The sequence below is a fragment of the Vombatus ursinus genome, unplaced genomic scaffold, assembly GCF_900497805.2.
Source record: "Vombatus ursinus unplaced genomic scaffold, bare-nosed wombat genome assembly UNPS02012179.1, whole genome shotgun sequence".
In the NCBI taxonomy this organism is placed as follows: domain Eukaryota; kingdom Metazoa; phylum Chordata; class Mammalia; order Diprotodontia; family Vombatidae; genus Vombatus; species Vombatus ursinus.
This window is the reverse complement of record NW_020951957.1, coordinates 578,759-600,654: the sequence shown is the minus strand read 5'-3', so window position 1 is coordinate 600,654 and position 21,896 is coordinate 578,759. Positions and strand designations below refer to the sequence as shown.

The 21,896-nt window shown below is 36.0% G+C and overlaps 1 protein-coding gene across 8 annotated transcripts in view; it reads right to left on the bottom strand.

The window, feature by feature from the left end:
- Positions 1 to 2,139: 2,139 nt before the first annotated feature.
- Positions 2,140 to 21,896, bottom strand: part of ELF2 (E74 like ETS transcription factor 2) — a 91,687-nt gene continuing 71,930 nt past the window's right edge. For 6 of the 8 annotated variants that reach the window (XM_027857534.1, XM_027857538.1, XM_027857535.1 and 3 more), the window contains 5 exons: positions 21,599 to 21,772; positions 16,811 to 16,897; positions 12,422 to 12,614; positions 10,057 to 10,404; positions 2,140 to 9,569 (listed from right to left, as the gene is read on the bottom strand). In XM_027857534.1, the coding sequence (XP_027713335.1) occupies positions 8,942 to 9,569; positions 10,057 to 10,404; positions 12,422 to 12,614; positions 16,811 to 16,897; positions 21,599 to 21,772 (1,430 nt within the window). In that variant the 3' untranslated portion in view covers positions 2,140 to 8,941. The remainder of the gene's footprint in view (positions 9,570 to 10,056; positions 10,405 to 12,421; positions 12,615 to 16,810; positions 16,898 to 21,598; positions 21,773 to 21,896) is intronic. The other 2 variants (XM_027857536.1, XM_027857539.1) reach the window with 1 other exon arrangement.

Here is a 21,896-nt window from a genome sequence, read left to right as displayed (position 1 = left end):
TTATTGTTGTAAGACCTAAAATGTTTGCAGTTAGAATCTTATGTGCTTACCACCAAAATGTGGTACAGTAGCCATCTTCTTATTCAACGGGGGAAATAACCCAATATAAGTTCTAGTGTGGCACACTGGAAGAGGTAATTATAAAATTATAAAATACCCTTCCAAATCAGTTCTACCCAATCAAAAGTATCACCTTGGGAACTGCTTTTAAATCAAATAAGAATTATATGAAAGCAGTGTGGAAATGTTCTATACAAATGTAGGACCAACTTGAACTCTTCTTAAACAACCTTGTTTAATAGTAACTATGGATCATCCAGCTGTCAAGTACCCTAGGCTCTATACTGGTCCTTTCCTTTCTCTTTCCATCTTGTGTGCCTCTTGCCCTGGTAGTCTCAAATGTGTCATTCCCACAGGTCTTAGGAATAAGTAGATATGGATATTATTAACATTTTCTCTTCTAATCTATCACTATCCAGCACACAACATTAAAACATTCTACCTGGTAGCAGAGATCACTAACAATCACAGGAATCAAAAGAGAAAGAATTAAGTAGTATTGTGGAAGAGATATATAGGACGCTTTCTTGATGAGAGTAGATTAGAAAATTGATAAGATGGAGTAGTTGTGGGGAGGACATCTGCTGGAAATCTTTCTGCTATGAAACGTTGAGCATCGGACTTTGATTTCATGGTAGTTTAAGAAGGCAGAAGAAGCAATGAGAGGAAGTGCTATTCTAACTAGTAGGGGGAAAAAAAACTAGTTGACAATGTGGAAATATAAAAGGGACCTAAAAAATGGCTGTCATTTTAGAGCTTGTGAGATTTGAATGAGAGGCAACTGGGCTTAAGCATGTAATGCAGACTTCAAGAAGGAGATGTTTTAAAATTGAGAGAGGAAAAATTGGACTTCAATTAAGCCAATGCCACCTACCAAAAGGAAATGCAGCACAAGAGCACCCCAAACACTGAAACTCTTTTTCTTTGTAAGAACCAGTAACAATTGAATAGCCAATCAGACAAAAGAAGGCAGCAGGGTTTACACAAAGATTCTGTGGTTGAAATATTCAAAGGACATTTATACAAATGTACAAAAGCTATAAAGAGCCATGAGGGGCAGGAATCTAGGAATGGGGTCAAGTAGGCTAAATGCCAGTCTGAACTGAGGTTAGCAAAGAGATAGAGGGTTTTTAGTAACTGAAAGGGAAGTGGGGGCCAGATAGACCCAGAACTGTAATTTTAACTAGATGTAGTTAAAATTAACACTTCTGTGTTCATTAGTGAAAAATCTTTACAATGAAAAGTGAAAAAAACAAATACAAACATGGTTGAGAAAGAATTAAAGTCAGCAAAAGAGAGAGACAAAGTGCACTCAGCTGCTTCGAATGAGTGTGGGTCAACAAATACTTGTTGACTTAAAGTCCTTAGACTGGGACAAATTAAATCCCTGGGCTTTGGGAGACCTGGCAGATATGATTGAAGAGAATGTCAGTCATCTTTAAAAAATGAAAAACAGGACAGATACCTGAAAACTGGAAACAAGACAACTGTCTGATTTTCCAAGGGAAAATAGATCCTGGAAAGTATAAACAACTTTTTTTTTTTTAAACATCAAGTAAATATGATGTTAATTTCTAACAAAGATCTCAATTTAGTTTACTGATAGGCACTTATGAAGAAAAGCAAGTTTTCCTAAGAGCAAGCATTAAGACAAGCTCTTAATCCATAAAATGAGGGATTAGACAAGAGTGTAGGGGTTCTTAACCTTTTTTTGTCACTGACCCCTTAGGAAGCCTATGAACCCCCCTCCCATAATATTTTTAAAGGTACAAAATAAAATGCATAGGATTACAAAGGAAACCAAAGATGAATGAAAAAGATTTTTTCTTTTTACATTCAAGTCCAAAGGATCCCCTCCCCAAATCTGTGGATTCCAGGTTAAAAACCTGTGGACTAGGTGATCTCTATGGCCTTTCCAACTCTGGAGTGTACAAATCAACCTTCAAAGCCTTCACTTCAGAAGGCAATGTACTTAACCATAAATGTTGCCATTTTTAAAAACATTTTAATATCTCTTAGACCTAACTTCGATGAGCATTTGACCTCAAACAATATTATCAAGCTCAATCACCCACTTTATTCAATTCAATAAGCATTTATTAAGCACCTAATACGTATCAAGTACTATGCAAGTACAAACAAAGATAAAAGGGACACAAGTCCCTTCCATCAAAAGAGCTTACATTCTCCTGGGGGGAAATAGCATATACTGTACATGATAAACACAAAATATACACAGTAAATACAAAGCAGTTTCTGGGGGAGGGGATGCTATGCAATCAAAACTGAGCCAAACTAACCAGGGTGGAGTTGGAGGATCAAGGGGTGCTAGGGATTCCATGAGATGAAAGTGAGGAGAGAGTTCTAGGCATGGGTAACAAATTAAATTTATCTCATTTGATCCTAACAACCAACCCTGTCAAGTAGGTCCTATGGGTATAATTATTCTAATTTTTGTAGATTAAAAATCAGGCCCAGAGAGGTTGAATGACTTGCCTATCAAAACATAGTATCAAGTTTGATTGGAATACAGATCTCCCTGACTCCAAACCCAAAACTCTTTGTACTACCAGGGCATCTTACTGGTGCTCCTTTTTGATGTGATGCTGAAAATGAATGAGACTATTCTTCAGGCTGTGTCCTTTAAGAATTTTTTTTTTTGAGGACAGGGGGGAAATTAAGTCAAAAATTATTTAAGACATAACAGGTTTTTTGTTTTTTTTTCTTGCTTTCTTAATAGGTGAGGGTGAGGGAAGATGAAAGGAGAGAAGTCAGAACTGAAAATAAAATGGAATTTTTTAAAAAGTTATTTAAGGTTAAATTTTGCCAAAGATATTCAAAAGGATGTGCCCCAAGCTCTTTAAATTATTATTGCAAGAATTTTTGGAATAATTCCAAGATATTTAGAAATATATAATTTTTTAAATCTGAAAAGTTTTAGGAATAATGGAATAAGTATAGCTTCCTATGACTACTTTGGATTGACATTCATGTGTCTATAAATTTTAGTGTATTGATGGCTTTTTTTTAAAATCAGTCACTTTATTTTGGATTAGCATGCAGAACTACTCACATATAAATCTTTTTTCCACCTAGGCAATCATAGCCTTACTTAAGGAAGTCCAGGGGAGTTGTTGGAGAAACATGGGTCAGGTGACATTACCCAGGTTCAATAAGTAACAAGTGTTAAAAATAGAGTTTTAAGGGGGCAAGTAGGTGGCGCAATGGATACAGCACCAGCCCTGGATTAAGGAGGACCCAAGTTCAAATCTGCTCTCAGACAAATGACAATTACTAGCTGCGTGACCTTGGGCAAGTCACTTAACTCCATTGCCTAGCAAAAAACAGAGTTTTAATTCTGGTATTCCTATTCCCAAGTTCAGCCCCTCCCTATCTATTATGCTGTATCGCAGAACCATAGATCATGAAGACTGGGATGAAATGATTTGTACACTAACACCTTCATTTCATACATTTAAAAAAATGAACCTTTGGGGTGTGAGGTGACTTGAAGGTCACACTACAAACTAGTGGCAGGGCTAAGACTATATCAACGTTTAGGAAGCCTCTATAATTGACTCATCTGGGTTTAAGGAAATAAACTACTAACATTATAGGTAGCATTAATAATGCTATTGTTTCAGCATAAACTTAGTAGCTTTAATGTAAAAAAAAGGTCAAATCAAGACAGTTTTGGTATATAAGCTGTACGGTTGGCTGCAACTTTTGATCTCTATGTACTCTTCCTGATCAAGTTACCCATATTTGATGGTTGGATATTTATTTTAAGTACTGTAACCCACTCACTATATGTAAAATACCTTGGAATCTGGCTTTCATCTTCTCTATTGAACTAGACCTGGAAAATCCAAGTCCATCCTCATTTTCCTCCATCCCTGTTCTGCATTTGATCACTATCTTGGTGAGTTCAGTTTAGGATATTTTGAACTTGAAGTGCCAAAAGGAAATTCAAGTGAAAATGTTTAGCAGATGATTGGAAATGTTATTATAAAAGGTCAGGGAAGAGGTGTGGGGTGGACATACAGACTTGAATCATCCAAATTAAGGTTATAGGGGGAAACTATGGAAGTGAAAGGAGCTGTCATGGAAAGATATAAAGATAACTGATAGGGCAGAACCTTTGCAAATGTTTACAGTAGTGTGGAGAGAAGAGTCACTAATACAGGAGGAAAAGTCAGGAGAGCCAGTAGTATTGAGGCTGAAGCTAAGAGAGGAGCTGCTTGGTGGAATGGTCAATTGCAGTTCAGAGAGAGTGGGAAACTCAGAAAAAGCCATTTTATTTAGTGACTAACAGATCTGAGAGGCATAGTGTCTAGAGTAATGGAGGTGGTAATCCCATTGTCCTGGTCACACCACATCTAAAGTTATGTCTTCGGTTCTGGCTGGGTGGCATTTTAGGGACTTTGGCAAACAGGAGCTTAAGTGACATTCAAAATGATGGACTGGAAATCATTTATCAGCTGAAGGAATTGTTTTGTTATTTTTTTGTTCCCTGGGGATGACATGAAGACTATTAAGGAGGCTTAGACTTGTTCTGTTTGACCCCAGAGAGCAGGACTAGGAGGAAGAGGAGGTGCAAAGAGGAAGATGTCACCTGAGAGAGAACTTCCTAGAAGCTGGAACAGGCGTAGTGAGTTTTTCAAGTGGAAGTTTATTGGAAATGTAGCAGGGACTTCCATTTAGTTATGAATTGGTTTAGATGATCTGAGGTGCTTCTAAAATCTTGTGATTCTTGACACATTCCTTTCATTTTACCCTGGTTTTCCTACTTCCAACTACCTCTTACTTCTTCCACTCCAGATTATAGATATTTACAAAAACTCTGTCACCCTCTGGTTTTCTGCTTTTCTCTCTTTACACAAACTTTCACAGAGCCTGTCCATTGTCCAGGACCTCACTGCTGACTCCCCTCTATCTCTATGGCTACCCTCTCATCAAAACTATTTGTCCCAAATGTCCAACAGCCTATACTAAGCATTCTAGTTGATGCTTCATTTTCATCTCAAACACCAAATACCTAAAACCAAATATGTACTCTCCTTAAAGATCATTTTCTATTCCCAACTTGCCTATAATTGAGGTTTAAAACCTTGAAAGAAATTGTCCTTCTCCCTCTTCTCATAACCAGTTACCTCGTCTGGTTGAGTTTAATTTTTTTCCATTCTTAGCCTTACATCACAGCTGGATTACCCCCACACTCAGTTACACCTATCCCCTCATGTATTCTCACCCCATTTGGGCAAGACATCATCAGATTAACCTTCTTAAAACATGTCATGTCATCGACTGCTCAGAAAACCTGCAACAAGTCATTTCTTACCCTGCCTAATCAACTGATTCACCAAATACCTTCCACAATAAAAATTAAAACTTACACATACACAGTGCTTTATAGTTAACAAAATTCCTTTAATGTAGAGTCACATTTGATCTACAACCACTTTGTGAGAAAACAGATTCAGGGAGGCTAAACTTTGCCTTAAGTCACACAGCTTCTAAGTGATTTGATTCTAGGCCTATTTCCAATGTTTTTTTTGGCACTACCTAAAAGCATTTACCAATCTGGGCTCACCCTAACCATCCTAAGCACATTTCCTACTCCCTTGAATATTCACTCCCTTTCAGTCACAGGCTGAGCTTCTAATGCTTTGAACACATTATGCTGATTCCTGCCTCTGTGATTCCATCTTTTCTGTCAACTGCCTTTTGTGGGATACTACTACTTTCCCTTCCTTTCTCTGTGCTCATGATGGTCCCAATGCCTAGAGTGCACCCCTGCTGCCTCTCCCCACAAAGAAATTTCTACCCATCCTTTAAGGAACCTGCCTTGAGAAATCTGTAATGGCCTTTCCCCCTTTTGACCTAACATAGTATTTTGCTTGCTCATTTCTTAGGCTTATATTATTTCATTTAATGTCACATGTCATATCCCGTTACTTTACTAGCCCTTGAAGTATTATCTTACTAAGTACTAGCAGAGAAGCAGTTTATATACAGAGTAGGTACCTGGTAATGTTTCTTTTTAAATTTAACTGACCTCATCTCCCTTCTTACCCAGGTAAATCCTATCTTCAAAGACTTGAGCCCCATTTCTTTTATGAAGCCTTTGTCCTTCCAGCCTTCACAGTTCTCCCTGTCTCCAAACTTCTCACACCATTTCAGTTGTTCATCACATCTCCCAAAGTATATTGTAAGGTCCTTGAGGACAAGAAATATTCTTGTACTTATATGCACCATGGTGGGCTCTGTAGGCACTGAAATACTGATATGTTGATAATCATATCTGCCAAGGATTTTTTTCACGTTAAGATACTGGGAACTAGGAAATTTTATTTCTACCATATGCAAATGTCCTTATTTCAATTCTGTCCTTTAATTGGTTCCAGTTAGAATCTCACATAATCCTAACACTCACCCTTCCTAAGTGCTAAAAATTCCTATTTGTAAAATGCAGTTTGTATTGCGAGCACAACAATGACAGTGGTTCTGCTGAATTGTGTTCTAAATAATATGGTTAGAAATAAGTATAAGTAACCAATATCTCACTGGAGATTGATGTTGGCCTGGATGGCTTCCCTTAGGTATGCCAATCTTTAGTCTTGTTTTATGTCTCTAGAGTAAACAACGTACTAGAGACAGTGTTGAAGATGGGAAAGAAAACAGCCAATGGTTGTAACTAATTCTAGAGGAATACCAATACCTGCTTAGCATCTTTACCACTTCTTTAGCAACACTATCAATTTTACATCTCTCTCTCTCTCTCGATAGATACATTCCCTAATTTTTTTTTTTTTCCGGTTGAAATCCCATTTTGCAAAGTGATCATCCAAACTTAACCCACAATGAAAACAGGAAGGACAATGTGGGCATCTGGATTCTGGCTTCATTGAAGGTTTAGAACTTCATTTTTTATTTCCTATGCTAATATGGCATCTTAATGCTGAAGTTATGCTTCTAATTTTATTAGTCTTTTTAAAAAACACTGGAATAGAAATCAGAAGCTCGAGTTGTGACTCTGTGTTAAACTTCCAAAGCCTAACTATAGATTACAATACATATCCTGCCTACCTCACTTGGTTATCGTGAAGATCAAATGAGATAATGTATGTAAAAACCATGCTGTTATACACTGTAAAGTACCACACATGTGTAAGAGATTTATACAAAGAAATAGTACTATCAATAGCTTATTAAACCTGTGAATTCTTCCTTCCCTCTTTTAACTCCCAGAATGGAATTAAAACAGACCCAGGTGTCTTAGTATCTTTTGATAGTCACATCACTGCTATCTTTGCTTAAACGACAACAAATCGTAAAGGCAGATAGATTAACTCATTCTAACAGTATGGAGTAGTTTTTGAGCAAATGCATAATTAGGAAAGTTTAAAACATCTCTATATCAGCACATATAACCACTTTTCAATAGATTTGGAACTAATCATTTTCCTTTTTTGTTTTTTGTTTTTAACTTAAATCAACCACCTTTAATATGATGTGTTGTCATTTTTAAAACACTGGAATTCAAACTTCATTAACATTAAGATCATAAAGAAATGGAATGGCAAAAGCATAGCTGATACCTGCTGAATTCATAGCTAATAGAAATGGAGGCAAAATCTCCAGGTAAGACCAAGGATTTCTATTACAGATGTCAGAGTTTTTCTTAAACTTGCTTCTATTATCTGCTAATCAAAGTTTTTTAACAAGGTACATCATAAAGCAGATGCCACAGTAACCATAATTACTTTGTTTCCATTACCTCTAAACATCGAAAATATCGCCAGAGACCAAACAAAGCACAAAATAAATTTCATTTCTATATTTCAGTAAAACCTACGTGAATACACTTTGAAACAAGAGTACAACAAAATATAATATACTTCAAATGTTGAATATACAAACTATTATAGTTCAATTTTGAACACTGGTACTTTCCCTCCTTTAAGTTGAACTAAAAAAAGAAAAAAGAAAAGAAAGAAATACAGGTTTAAAACTACCTGACAAAAATTCATGCCGAGCGTGAACTTTCTAGTGAAAGAGTAGAGCTGAGACTGAAATGTATGCACAGATGCCAAGGCTGAGTGAGTGGCACAGGCATGTGTCAGCAAAGGCCAAAGCCAGCTGCTACTATGTCCACAATTAAGAAAGCGACAGACTTAAAACTACCATACAAAACATGTTACATGTAAAGTCTATAACAATACTGTGCTAGGTACAAGATTTTTAAAATTTTTCTTTTAATAAAAAAAGCTTTACACAAACAAGCCATTAGCTTATTTCAAGAAAGAAAAACTGAAAATCAGTCTAAGGCTTTTGTTTTAAATCAGCTTAAGCTATATGATACAAAAATTCCACTAGGTCTCTCTTTTTCTCCGTTGTTCTCTTTCAGAGGCTTTTGGATCCATTCTTCAATTCACATTCTAAAATACCTATATTAGCAGAGTCTTCACATAGCACCAGTTAAGTGAGTACTGTGTTCACACAGTATTAATTGCTGGTATGCATTAAAAAAATGCATCAAAATTTGCTATTTGTAACAATGAGACCATCCTTCCCTATCTCCCTCCCCTAACCTAAAAGATCACCTCTTACAGAATTATTTTAGTGTTCCAAGTCTTAGTGTAACTTGATAATGTAGTGAACTGCTTGGTCCCTTTTTCATATTTATATGTTATTGTAAGAGGCAGTTTTCTGTCAGCATCTCAATGTGTAGTTTATGTCCCACTTAAACATGGGATAAAGGTAATTTATTTCCAGTAAGTCTTTGATTGCATTAAAAAGTTGCAAAGTCTCCATAAACATTCTTGATGATGTCCCGTCCCCTCTCCGTGTTTCATCAGCCAGGCAGTCAGGAGCTGCCTCACTTCTCACATGTCACCGTGCCTTCTGGTCTCACTGTTAGTGGAAGAGCAATGGTGGAAGGAGCACTGACCACTACCACATGGGTCACAGCCTTGCTTCCATCTGCTGGCTTCTCTTCCTGTACCAGCTGCAAAGTCTTCACTTCAGGCTCCTGCTTTACAACCACTGCATCTGACTTAACCTCTGGCCCTTTTATCACCGCACTGATGACTCGAGGGGGCGTGTGGCCAGATGCCTGTTGTGCAGGCACTGAGAGTCTCATTACAGGTGTCCCATGGGCTATGGACACAGGGGTAAGTGCTCTTACAGCCAATGGGGTCCCAACTATATTAATGCTTCCTGATCCAGTCAGACTTGACTTTGTTTGCAATTGACATTGTGTGAGTTGCGTAGCTGGGATGGTGATGATTTTGGCAGGCTGCATTGTGATTTTGTCTCCGTTTTCAGTAGATGCTGGCACCACTGTAGGGATTGTCTGAATTACCACCTTTGGAGTGGTTGCTGTTGTGGGGCTGGTGCTGGTTATTAATGATGAGCCTGCATTGACTGACTGAACTGCCACTGTTGAAATTTTCTGTCCCAAAGAGGTCATGACAACAGGCACTTGCATTGCCACACGAACTGTCCTGTTGAATAAAAAAATTAAAAAAAACAAAAAACAAAAAAACAACTTAATAACAAGTCTGGGGGGGGGGGAGAACTAGCAAAAATAAGTACAAATACAAAAAAGCTAGTACCCTCAAATCCCCTAAGTTTATTTTCTGGTAATTCCTACAGTCTGAAATAAAATAACTTTGGTTTCTCTCTTATCTTGTGAACACTATAACCATAAAGCAGCCACCTAAATTTCAACCCACTTTCTTACTAAATATTGAACATGAGAAACAAAGTAGGCTAAAATTATAATAGTTAGATATATTAATCAAATCACATTAGCTGTGAAACATCTGTTAAAAGTAAAACCACATTTTTAAAAAGTATTTTTCAAAGTCATAGCATTGAGAAATTCAGAATACTTAAATAAAAAAATTCTGACTTTTTTTTTTAACCATTGTGAGATTGGTATTCTCAAGGTTAACAGAGTGACAAGAGAGATAAGATAACAGCACTTACCTTGGGGCAGTTGTTGCTGAAACAGAAGTGGTGGTGGAAGGAGATCTGGAAGCAGCCTCATGCCCAGGGGAGGTGATGTTCACAACTCTGGCTACAGCTTTCTCAGCTCTGGTACAGTTTAAAGGAGATGAGTTCTTGCCACGTACAGAAGCTGCTGCTTTCAGGAGGTTTTCGGCAGTTAATGAAACACGTTCCAATGATTTTTCATCAGTAGTTGCCGTTAAGTCTTCATTACAAGCGTCACTTTTGTCATCATCTATGACAACTATATTTTTTGGCATCTCCTTGAATTGATACACAAGCCTCTGCCCTTCTACCTTCGCAAGAATGCCCCTTTGGTAGTAGTATCTGAAAGAATAAACACCAAATAAGACAATTTTGTTATATATTTTATGTAGCATTTTTGTGCTAATACATATACAATATAGATGTTATATCCAACTATGTTTACATTTCATGCTTTTACTAAATAGGAGATTTATTTATTATACACTGGTATCAATTACACTATAAAACTGATTCTGTTCAGAAGCACTCCTATACCAAGACAGTAACTGCTTTCATTTTGGGTCCTTTCAAACTCCACTATTTCAGCCTGAGCACTATGTGCCTGTATGATTTCCCCCTCCTCCCCCCACATATCATCCTGAATAGGTGTAAAGGCCCAGGAAAATAAAAGGGGGTGGGGGGCCAAGGAAGGTGTCATTTGGCAGAGAAATAATTTCCTCACTCCTTAGGACTCCCCACCCCACAATTTTTTTCCCCATAATTGGGAAACTAAAAAATGTATGGTTGTATATTCTCTAATTTATATAAATTACAAATAAAATGTTCCAGATAAGGTATCCATTTACTGCTGGCCTTTAGTTCCCCAAAATTACTTTAAAAATATGCAATTGCATAGTTTTGAAGTATTCAAATAGCAAGATTTTTATTTAAAAAATTATCTACAGTATCCAATCATTACAATTCCTATATATTGAGGAAAAGCAGTACAGTACAACTCCCAAATGCAAAAGCAAGATGAATTTTTGCCTCCAGGACTGCTGCCATTTTCACAAGAGAAAGAAGGATTCAGTGCCTTCTTTGCTTGTGGACTTTGTTGACTTTTGATCTAGTAGTTGGTAGGTAGATAGGTAGGTTCCTGTCCTCCTGCCTAGGCCTCAAAGGACTGGGAGTGGAGTGGATACTGGCAGTAGCATTCATTAATTCCTGTAGAGATCAGAAACAAGGAGCTTATTGCCCTGTTTGCTCAAAAGGCTCAGGACAGAGAAGAAAAAGAACAAATCTAAAGGTCTTAGAGTTAGAAAGAATTTATTACTTCACTCCTTTTAGCCCTGTAACTGAAATTCACAAAAGAAGATGAAAGTGTTTAGAAATTTGCTACTTGGATGTATTAAGCATATTTTCACAAACTATGTACATACATTAAATTCCTACTGCTCTAACAAATCATCTACTCAACCCATTAGCAGTGAAATATAGCAGACAGGACTGCACACTGTTTTGAGTGAACTCAAAAGACCATAAGATTAACAATCTATGGTATATGCACACACCTTCCTGTTCATATACAAGCTAACTGCTAAGCAGTTTTTCTGTTCTCCCTGGTGCCCTCCTTATCCCAACTGGACCAGTAGAAGACCAGCTGATAAGCAGATGGAAGGGAACATTTCTATACTTCAAGTTATTCTCAAAAACAAAAACAAAAAAAACTACCATGTTTTTCAAATGAAATGGACATTTCCAAATACTTGATTCTGGACAAACTGTCCAGAAAATATTTAAAAGTAAATTCAGTTAGCAATTTAACATGTCACAGTGTTCTGAGTTAAGCATTTTTAAAATGTAATATGGAAAACAATTCTGTGGACAACAAATCAAGTTACATATAAATAAATGGTGTTCCTAAAGCAACAAATGAACTTAAGACTTGTTAAGAGGACTTAAAAAAAAAGTAATACATTTCCCCAATACTATACACCCCCAAACACCCTACTACCACCACCATCTACAAAAAAAACAAAAAACACCACCACCATATACAATTGTGTGTTTTTCCATTCCTGGAAATGTTACACCCTCAATTCATAAGTTCACCCAAAAACACGTACAATAATGTAACATTACTGATATCAAAAGGAGACACCCGCATGAAAAGTGAGCATGCTTTCCAAAACGAATTAACATTTGTTTGATTTTGTTGATTGAAACTCACCAATTACTGAGATTTTCTTTATTTTAAAAAAATTTTTTTTTTTAAATTATATAGCTAATGAACAAAGAGAACACTGCTTCTCTTTTCATTTCTGTCTGGTAGTTCAGAGGGTATGTTTGTATGGTTTTGTTTTGTTTTTTTTTTTACCTCAAGGCCCTTCCCATAGTTTCATAGTTCATGTCCGGTTTGTTCTTGTGCTTTCCCCAGAGCTTGGATACAGCCTTGGAATCCACAAGCTTGAATATCCCCTTTTCTCTCTGTGTCCACTTAATATATCGAGGACAGGTATTTTTGTCCTGAAGGAGATCTAAAAGGAACTCCCACAAATATGTTGTGTTACCTTTAAAAACAAATATAAAAGCATTTTAGGCATATATATAAAAAATGCTTAGAATATCATAATGGTAACTCACTAGGGTCAAATACTATGCAACATTATTACTTAATTTGTGTATTTAAGCAACAAAAGAATGAACATATACAGTAAAATTCGATTATGAAACATTTATAGTCTCACAGCCTATATTACAGATGTTGTCTAAAATTTTATATTTGTCCCAAACCTTTAATTTCATCAATCTAGGAAACTTTGTGATGCAGATCAGCAATATCTGAAACTTCTTGTTTTAGCAAGTTGTCTGAGGCCTTGAAAAGTTAAATCATCACAGAGCTAGTATATTTTAATGTAAGAAATTCAACCCAGGTGTTTTTTGGTTCTTTTTTTTTTCCTCTTCAAGGTTGACCCTACTACACCATGCTGCCTCTAGAATTCACAATACTGTACATAGTCAAGTCCATTTGCTGTACAAAGGTAGACTTACCACAACTCCCAACACAATGGAGGCGTGTCTATAATGGCTTGCTTAAATGTGAGGCTCATGTAGCATGACACAGTAGAAAAAAATCCTACAGCATCTGAAGTCAGGTGACCTGGGTTCAAATCTGGGTTCTGCTACTTACTTCCAGGATGACCTTGGGCAAGTTACTTAAAACTATCAGGGACTTAGTTTCCCCATCTGTAGAATGACATTGGACTGGATGGCTACAGTGTTGTACAGCTCTAAATTCCATGCTCCAAGGAAAGCCAAAGTCCAAATTACTCTCATCCAAACTTACATTAACTTCTACCAGCTTCAATTTTGCAGAGATAAGCAAGCATGTAATGGCATTACAGAAGTTTTAGATCACTCATCAAGTATTGGATACATACTTTTAATGTCCACACATGGATAAATAAGACCAAGGCCTACTTCTCATGTGAAACAAATTTCTCATACATGTGTTTTTAAAATTTTTATCAATTCCCTCTGGTCAGTTAACTACCAATCAATTCAAAGAAGGCTTAGGAAAGACAAACAGTGGCCTGTCAAAAAGCTGCTTCAAAGTACACTTCAGATCTTCTGGGAGAGTAGGGTTATACAGCTCCTCAAGAGGAGCATGGCACGCAAACAATAAAAAAAAGCAGATGGTACCTACAAATTCTTTCAACAAGCAGAAGACAAATTACAATATTTCATGGAATTGTAACAACTTGGAGAAGGCAAAAATTCCCTCATCTGAGCCCTGTCACTTTGTGGATGGATAAGCTAAGAAGGGGAGGGATCTACCTCAGGTCACACACCCCCTAAGTAATGGTTTGACCAAAAGCCAGAACTCCTGGCTCACCCCCTTATACATCATGGGCACTTAAAAACACTTGTGGAATTGTATCATTCCACCTCTTCCACCCTTCATTTTCACACCCTTCATTTCCTCTTAAAGTACCTAAAATTCTAGAACTTTAGTAGGAAAATGCTTAAAAGTGTCCAACTAATTTTAATCTCAAATTTTGCACTGGTTTGCTGTTTTAAAAACTGCAGATAATATAGATAATTAGTTGATCTTTTATAAGATCAACAAATATTCAGTAAGTTGCTAGTCATTAATTCATACACATATTAAGTGATTGGAACGTGCAATGCTAAAGTGCCATAATAAGAAATAGCTCCCTTACCCCCAAAAAAGTTAGAAATACAAGAGGGAAAATAACAAACATGTGGAACATAAGTAATGATACAGTAAATGTTACAAAGGAGTACATAGGTTCTAATAAATCAGCTATAGTACAAGATTACATCAGCCTGGGTGAGCTTCAAGCAGGAGATTCACCACAAGACTGAGCTAGCAGCACAAAAGGCAAAAGTACAGAGCAAGGAAAACATAAAATATCAAAGGACAAAGATTTTCAAAAGCTGTCACTGGCAGATGTAAAAGCAGAATGACATAAAAATAGTTTTAATTTGTTATGTGTAAAAAGAAATAATATTTGTGGTATTCTCTGATTCCTTTCTATAACTTGACAGCAATTTATATTTCTTTAGGTTTGCAATGGGCTCATGCAAAATGAATTTTGTTCTGGCTCCCAGAGGTCCATGTGAGGTCCACGTTCGCTGTTTACACTAGAATTCTATCACACTACTTGAAATGGTTATAATTTAGACACCCTCTTGTTATAGTGATGTGTGCTATAATGGGATTTGACCTGTATGCACCAGAGGACATTAACTATAAAAGGTGAACTATAAAACTCCTACAAGTTACCTGTTTTGAATATAATATAAATAATTCAAAGATGGGCTTATCGAAAGCCAAGAGCAATTCTAATCTAGCATTATCCAAATTAAAACATTTGGTTACGCCTACTGGGCATTTCAAAGGGAGTCATCTTATATACATCAAGGCCTATATGCAAACAGGTCTAGTTACAAAGTGGAGCCAGTCCACCTGAAGTTGGCAGGCAGGAACTTTTGTCTTTCAACTAAATGGCATTTAAAAATAAATTTTGTCATTAAATCAACACTTAATTTTAACTCAAGGTTCTGGAAATTAACTTATTTTAAAGCTCTGAAATCAAGTTACAACTGCCAGTCTGAAAACAGAACTATATCTAATTCTAAAAAGCAAAGTTTCAATTTAAAATTTTCTCCCTGCCAGTAACCCCTGCTGCTGGAGAAGCTTGAGGCTGGTAGATTGCTTGAGACTGGGAGTTCTAAGCTATATTGCAAAACACCAAGCAGGTGTCCAATCTAAGTCCAGCACCAATATGTTGAATTCTTGAGCAATGGGGGCCACCAGCTCTCTAAGAAGAGGTGAATGGACCCCAGTCAAGAATGGAGCAAGTTAAAACTCTCATGAAAATACCTTCTAAAAATTTTCCCTAACTCTGTTTGAATGTCTATCCTTTCAGAATTATCATGAGAATCTTCCCAATAATAGTGTATAAATAGTGCATAAAATAGTGTATAATGTATAGTGTATATATAGTGTATAGTGTAAATAAAATAGTGTATAAATAGTGTATAAAAGAAATTAGCTTCAATGCTATTCCTTCATGATACTGACTTTGGGATGGTGAAATGGCTTCAGGCAGGCAAGGAAATAAAAGGAAAAGTAAAATTCCCTAGATGAGCCTCAAACTTGATTGGTGGCTTCTAAATAACTGAGAGTTTGCTGCAACCATTATTGAAAGAAATAACTTACTGAACTAAATGCCCAGTTTCTCAACATGGTTACATATTTTCTCTAATTTCCATTCAAGTATTTTCAAATTACTATAAATAACTTGCTGATTTCAAGGATCAAATATGTTGTTTCAGTAAAATAGAAAGTAAATATTGTACCCCAAATGAAAAGGATATGAATTACATCCATTTACTAAACGTTATGAAAACAGTGGTGCTGACAATTTTTTAAATCATACTTTAGTTTTTGTTTTTGTTGGGGTATTTTTTTTTAAATCAATGATGATTTGTATATGAGAAATTATATAAAGGACATCAATCAACCAAATGTAAAAGGGGAAAAAGAAGTGGGCCAATTACACAGAGAACGTGTAAGATGAAGGACAGATAGCCTAAAGTGAACTCTAGGAAATATTAAAAGCACTGAAGGAAAGCCCTGGAGGATGCTGGGTGAATACTATACAGCACATTTATGGAACACTACAAACAAAAATCACATAAAATGAGAACCCATGGATAGGTTGCAATCTGCAGCAGTAGAAATAGTTACACCAATAAGATTACAAATCAATATGAGGAATGATTCTGGAAATCTCTAAATGAGTTGAGTCAGAAAAGCAATATTGCAATAACGTCTATTATTCAATACTTTGCCATATGCTTTACTCTGACCTTGAAGAAAGTATTCCAAGCAAGAGAACAATCTAGTAAGGTCAATACTATCTCAGGGTACCTTTTAATTGATATATATCCTGGAAAATTTAAGTTTGCCTAAATAAAATTCTCCCACTAAGTAAAAATTTACATACTGAGAAAAAAAAAGCCTTAGTTATCACGCTACTTTCTTCAACAACAGTAGCTGCAATATAGTCTACAATAACTGCAAAGAAAAACATATTCATTTCATGTGCATCAATGCATTAAGTAGTTTTTTTAAAAAAATGCTATGCAAACATCTGCAGTCAAAATTTCTACACACACACACACACGTACACACACACACACACACACACACACACACACACACACAAGTTACCTTTGCCTTCTCTGGGTTTTTTCTTGATGCCTAATTCAGGTGACCCATTGGAAATAGCTGGCTGTTGGGTCTTTGGTTTACGGCCAACTGTAAAAAATAAAATTTTAAATAAAATTTTAAAATTGGGAATATAGGGAATATAAAATAAATAGGGAATATAGCCAGTGGAAGCATAGCTACTAGACTTCCTTCTGACACATTTTTTCACAGAAAAGGGATGTTAATTTGATAATTAATGCAATCTACATGTCATTTAGTAAAGAGTTTTGAGGGTTTTCACATTATACTTTGGGGGGGGGCACTTGAGGCAATTGGGGTTAAGTGACTTGTCCAGAGTCACACAGCTAGTAAGTGTTATGTTTCTGAGGCTGAATTTGAACTCAGGTCCTCTTGACTCCAAGGCTGGTGCTCTATCCACTGCACCACCTAGCTGCCCCCTACATTATATTTTTTAAGCAATTATAGATTACCACAATTTGGCACACTCTTATTAGGTATTTATTGCTACAGTGAGAGAGTCTCTTTACTAACTTCTATTTGAATAGCAATGGACAAGAATCCAACTACAATTCAAAAAATACTTAATTGCAAACTTTTTTGACTGTTTTCTGTCGTACAGGTTTGTATAAATCTGTCTTTACCTACCCATCTCAGAATATATGATCTAATGAAAAACTCAAAGTGAAATGAGAAGAGATTGTCATTTTGAAATTTTTAAAAGGCTAAACTTCTACAATTCATTTCTCTGTTGACCTGAAAAGCACACCCTATTTTTTGAGCCAACTGTAAATTACAGAGATGAATTTTCCCATTACATTATTTCATAAAGCAATTTAAAGTTGAAAGGGACCTTCAAGAACATGTCCTACTCTTTCCTTTTGCAGATGAGACACTGAGAGCCCCAGAAAGGTGAAGTGATTTGCCAGGGTTACAAAGGTCTGTAAGGGACAGGAGTAAGATATCTGAACCTGGGTCTTGACTCTAAATCTGGCACTCTTTCCACCTTCTCCCAATGCTCTTCATCTTCCATATGGCAGTGGATCCCGTTTGAAGTTAACAGTTACATAAATGGCCTGGATTCCTTCATTTCTGCTCAGCCATTTACTGATAAGAAGGCCTGACTGAAACCTCCCTGAATGTATAAGTGGTAAAAGCATCATAGGTACACTGAAGTAATTGAATCCTATTATAGACAATACAACTTTTAATAAAGGATTTTTTAAAATAAGGTTTATGTTCTAACAAACTATCTAGAGAACTGGGGTTTTGTTTAAAGTAGTTACAAGGATTTAAAATCCTGGAGAACAAGGGAATGGGTAAAGCAATGAGCTTCCTAATATTAGAGGTATACAAGCAAAAGCTGCACAATCTTTCTCAGGGACAATAACTCCCATGTACAAAATGCTTTAGACTTATAAAGTTCTTTTCTCATAACAGCTTCTGGAGATAGGTATGTTCTACAGGGTGGGATACCTGTAATATCAAGAGGCTTGGAATATGAAGACCTGAATTCAGATCCCAACTTCTCTGAGCTTCAAGTGTCCTCAATCTATAAAATGAGGGGGCTGGACAGAGACTCTGCAGGTTTCTAACGTTTTTTCCAACTCTTTAAAATTCTATGCTTTCTCTGGTGCCCCATCCTGGTAACAATTTAAGTAAAATTATGTTACAATGAACTCCACAGAAATACATCTTTTATTACAGTGGAATAGTTACAATTATCTCACTGCTTGCTGTATGTTTCATCTCTGCAAATAAGAAATGCAATTTTCAATACTTTTTTCATTATTACATCAAAATCCTATCTCAAAAGAACAATGTAGAGCTTCTGTATAGTTAATTGTCACTGGATTTGACTTATATCTGTATTCAAAAATATTTTAGTTCAAGAAGTGGAAAAGATCTCTAAGATCCTAATTAAAGCAACATTACAATAATTAGGTAACTCATTGGCAAACTTGTACAATAGATTATATGGATGACATATCTTTCATTTAAACTTCTAGTTGACATTCTCACCCACTCTGCTTACTTAAACCTTCTGCTGACATTGTTATCTTGTTTATTCTACCATATAATCTGAAAGGAATTGAAATGAAGGCCTCGTATTCATTAAACTAATTTTCCTGAACGTGTAGACAGTACAGCCTACTGGATAGAGAGCTGGCCTCAAAGCCAAGAAGACCTGGATTCAAGTCCTACTTCTTACATACCTTGGCTGCATGACCTTGGGCTAAGTCACCTCAAACCCTCCATTTTCCAGGAAACTAAGCTGTGGAGGTCTGCTACAATGCAACTTCATTCAGGAGTTTCCTATACCCATCAAATCACTGGTCTAGTCCCTATCCCTACCCCAGAAAAGGTTTAAGTCTGAAAGTTAACAAACTTCTTATCTAGCTGCAGCACAAAACAAGGAGCCACAGAACGGCTGAGCATGTGAGGAGGAAAAAGAGGTCACTTCTTGAGTCAAGGTCATTGTCACAGTATGCTCTATTTTGTCTGTAGTGTACTCTGACTTCCTAGATCTGATAAATCCATATTTAAATATAAGAACTGAAACATACTGCAAAATCAAATTCAACATTAATTATTTCTTAGGATCATAAATCTAGCAAGGGATGGGACCTGAAGTCATCTAGGAGAGGCCAACCCTCTCATTTTAAAAATGAGCAAACTGAGGCCCAGAGAGATTTACTTTCCCCTAAGGTCACCTATAGGGAAAAAGCATCAAAGGTGAGATTTGAACCCAGATCCTGACTCCGGAGCCAGAACTTTTTTTTCAGAATCATGCTAATTTAGCTCTTCAATCCATGTGTCATTTTTGTTTCCTCAATGCACTTTAATAGCAAGTGGCATATTAAATAATATGTTTTTGTAACCCTATAATGACTATTTTTTTAGATTTTACTTCTATAGTTAAACAATTCTGTTAAGTATTCAATAGGTAATCTGGTATATTTTCATACACACACACACACACACAAGAACCATAAAAAGATGTTTCTTCAAATTACTTGGAAAAATTGATTTCTTACTAATTTAAACAACTTGTTTATATTATTTATTCTTACAGTTAACAAGATTAACTTTTTTAATATGGGAATTTCTAGTCTGTTGAATTCAAGCATAGATACATTCCCCTAATAGAAAGGTTTGCTCAGAAGCAAAAGAAAAAAATTGCTAAATTTCTGTCTCCTTCTCTTTCACTAACCTTTTCATCATCTAATCCTCAACCCAGATTCTCTAAAAGCTAAAAGTATTTTCACAATGATAGCAAGGGTTCGAGTAATGGGAGAAGTTGGTATAAAACAGGCAATATATGTATTAATATATAGTATCTATATAACCTAAATTTATTTATAAAGATAAGTGCTTATAAATCAGATAATGCCTAAGTGAATGTTTTCACTTTTTACATTAATTTTTAAGAGGAATTAAATTCAGAAATTACTGTGTAAAAAAAAATCATTAACAGCCCACTCCCAAAACCGAACACTCTATTGTAATGAGGAAAACTGATTACACAGAACAAGTGATATAGCACAACCACATCTTGACAGGGTAGACAACGTTCTACTCCTGTCATGATCGACCTCTGATGAGGGAAGAGATGTATGTTTCATTCATTCTTTGGAAGGCACCAAAGATACTCTACAATGAATTTGATTATTTTAACTTAAAATGCATATCAGTCAATATGTCACAGACTTGTGATTGGTTAACATGGGAACTCTTTCCACTAACACAGATCACAATCCATCCAAATTCAATCTTAAGAGTTATCTGAAGCTCAGGGTGGTTGACTGATTTGCCAATGATCAGAATATCAGAAGGGGGATTTGAACCCTTTGCTTAGAATTTCTGTCTCCCCATTTCTATGTCTAGCATTCTAGCTACTATACCACATTACCTTAAGATGCCATCTCCTTTCCTACTGGCTACAAAGTCAAATCCTGTAACAACACTTGCAGAGGGGAAGACACACAATTAGGCCTCCAAACATCATCCTGTAATATAGCTTTGTCTCCACTCATCTATGGTTTGTGATTAATAGATTCAGTTCCATAAAACAAACCATAAGATAAAGAATGACTGAAACCAAAACACATATATATTTGGCTGTCAAGTGCACACTTTTAAACCCATTAAATTTGTTTTGCATTAACAACTTCCAATTCCTTCCTAGTTATTAGAATAAAACATGAAGAAGCAACTTCCAAATCTTGCTGGTTATTAGAACAAAGCATTAAAGTATTAAAGGGTTTAAAGTATATAATCATAAACAGTAACAAATCTTTCCACTTAATGTAACTTATTTCAGACTAAAGTGGGAGAGAGAGCTTCTATGAAGATGAAAGGGATAAAATACTCTATCTCAAGCAACCCAGTACTACAAAAATTCATTAATGAAAACTGGTATATACAAGAAAGGAAAGACAACATAAAATATGAACAGGTTCCTTTTTCTTTTTATTATTTATCTGGCATCTTTGAAAACATAGGGTGCCTCCGAATTGTACTTTAGTACTCTCTGACTCAGTACTAAATACTACGTCAGTTTAGAAATAATGCAAATGTAATAAAGTGTTTAGTTTAAGGACCAAAGTAAAATTTTAGTTTGAACTAGGGATCACTACTGACTATACCATCAATCAAAATGAGACACTGTAGAGAAGTGGTTTAGGATAACACTTATTTTTAAGACTACAGTGCACTCAGTTTTTAATAGTTTCAAATTCTTTTTCCTGAAGAAAAAAAATAAACACCTTCCACAAAAATCTACTTCACCTTTCTTCTTTTTCATTGGCTCATGGAGATCTGGTGAGGTTGGAACAGGAGAGGCATCCATCGGTTCAGACTCCTCCGTTGACACTTCAACTACCGTCTCTGTGATGACATCTGGTCTCATAGCAGCATGGATAAACTCTGGAGTAGACACACAAGGAGGAACAAAGACTTCCACTATAAAAAAAAAGTTGAAAAAATTACATTTTTATCCCCCTCTCAATAAGTTTTATAACAGGGACAATTAAAATTTCAGAAGAGGTATTAATTACGATTCAACTTAGCAGTAACTGTAATGAGG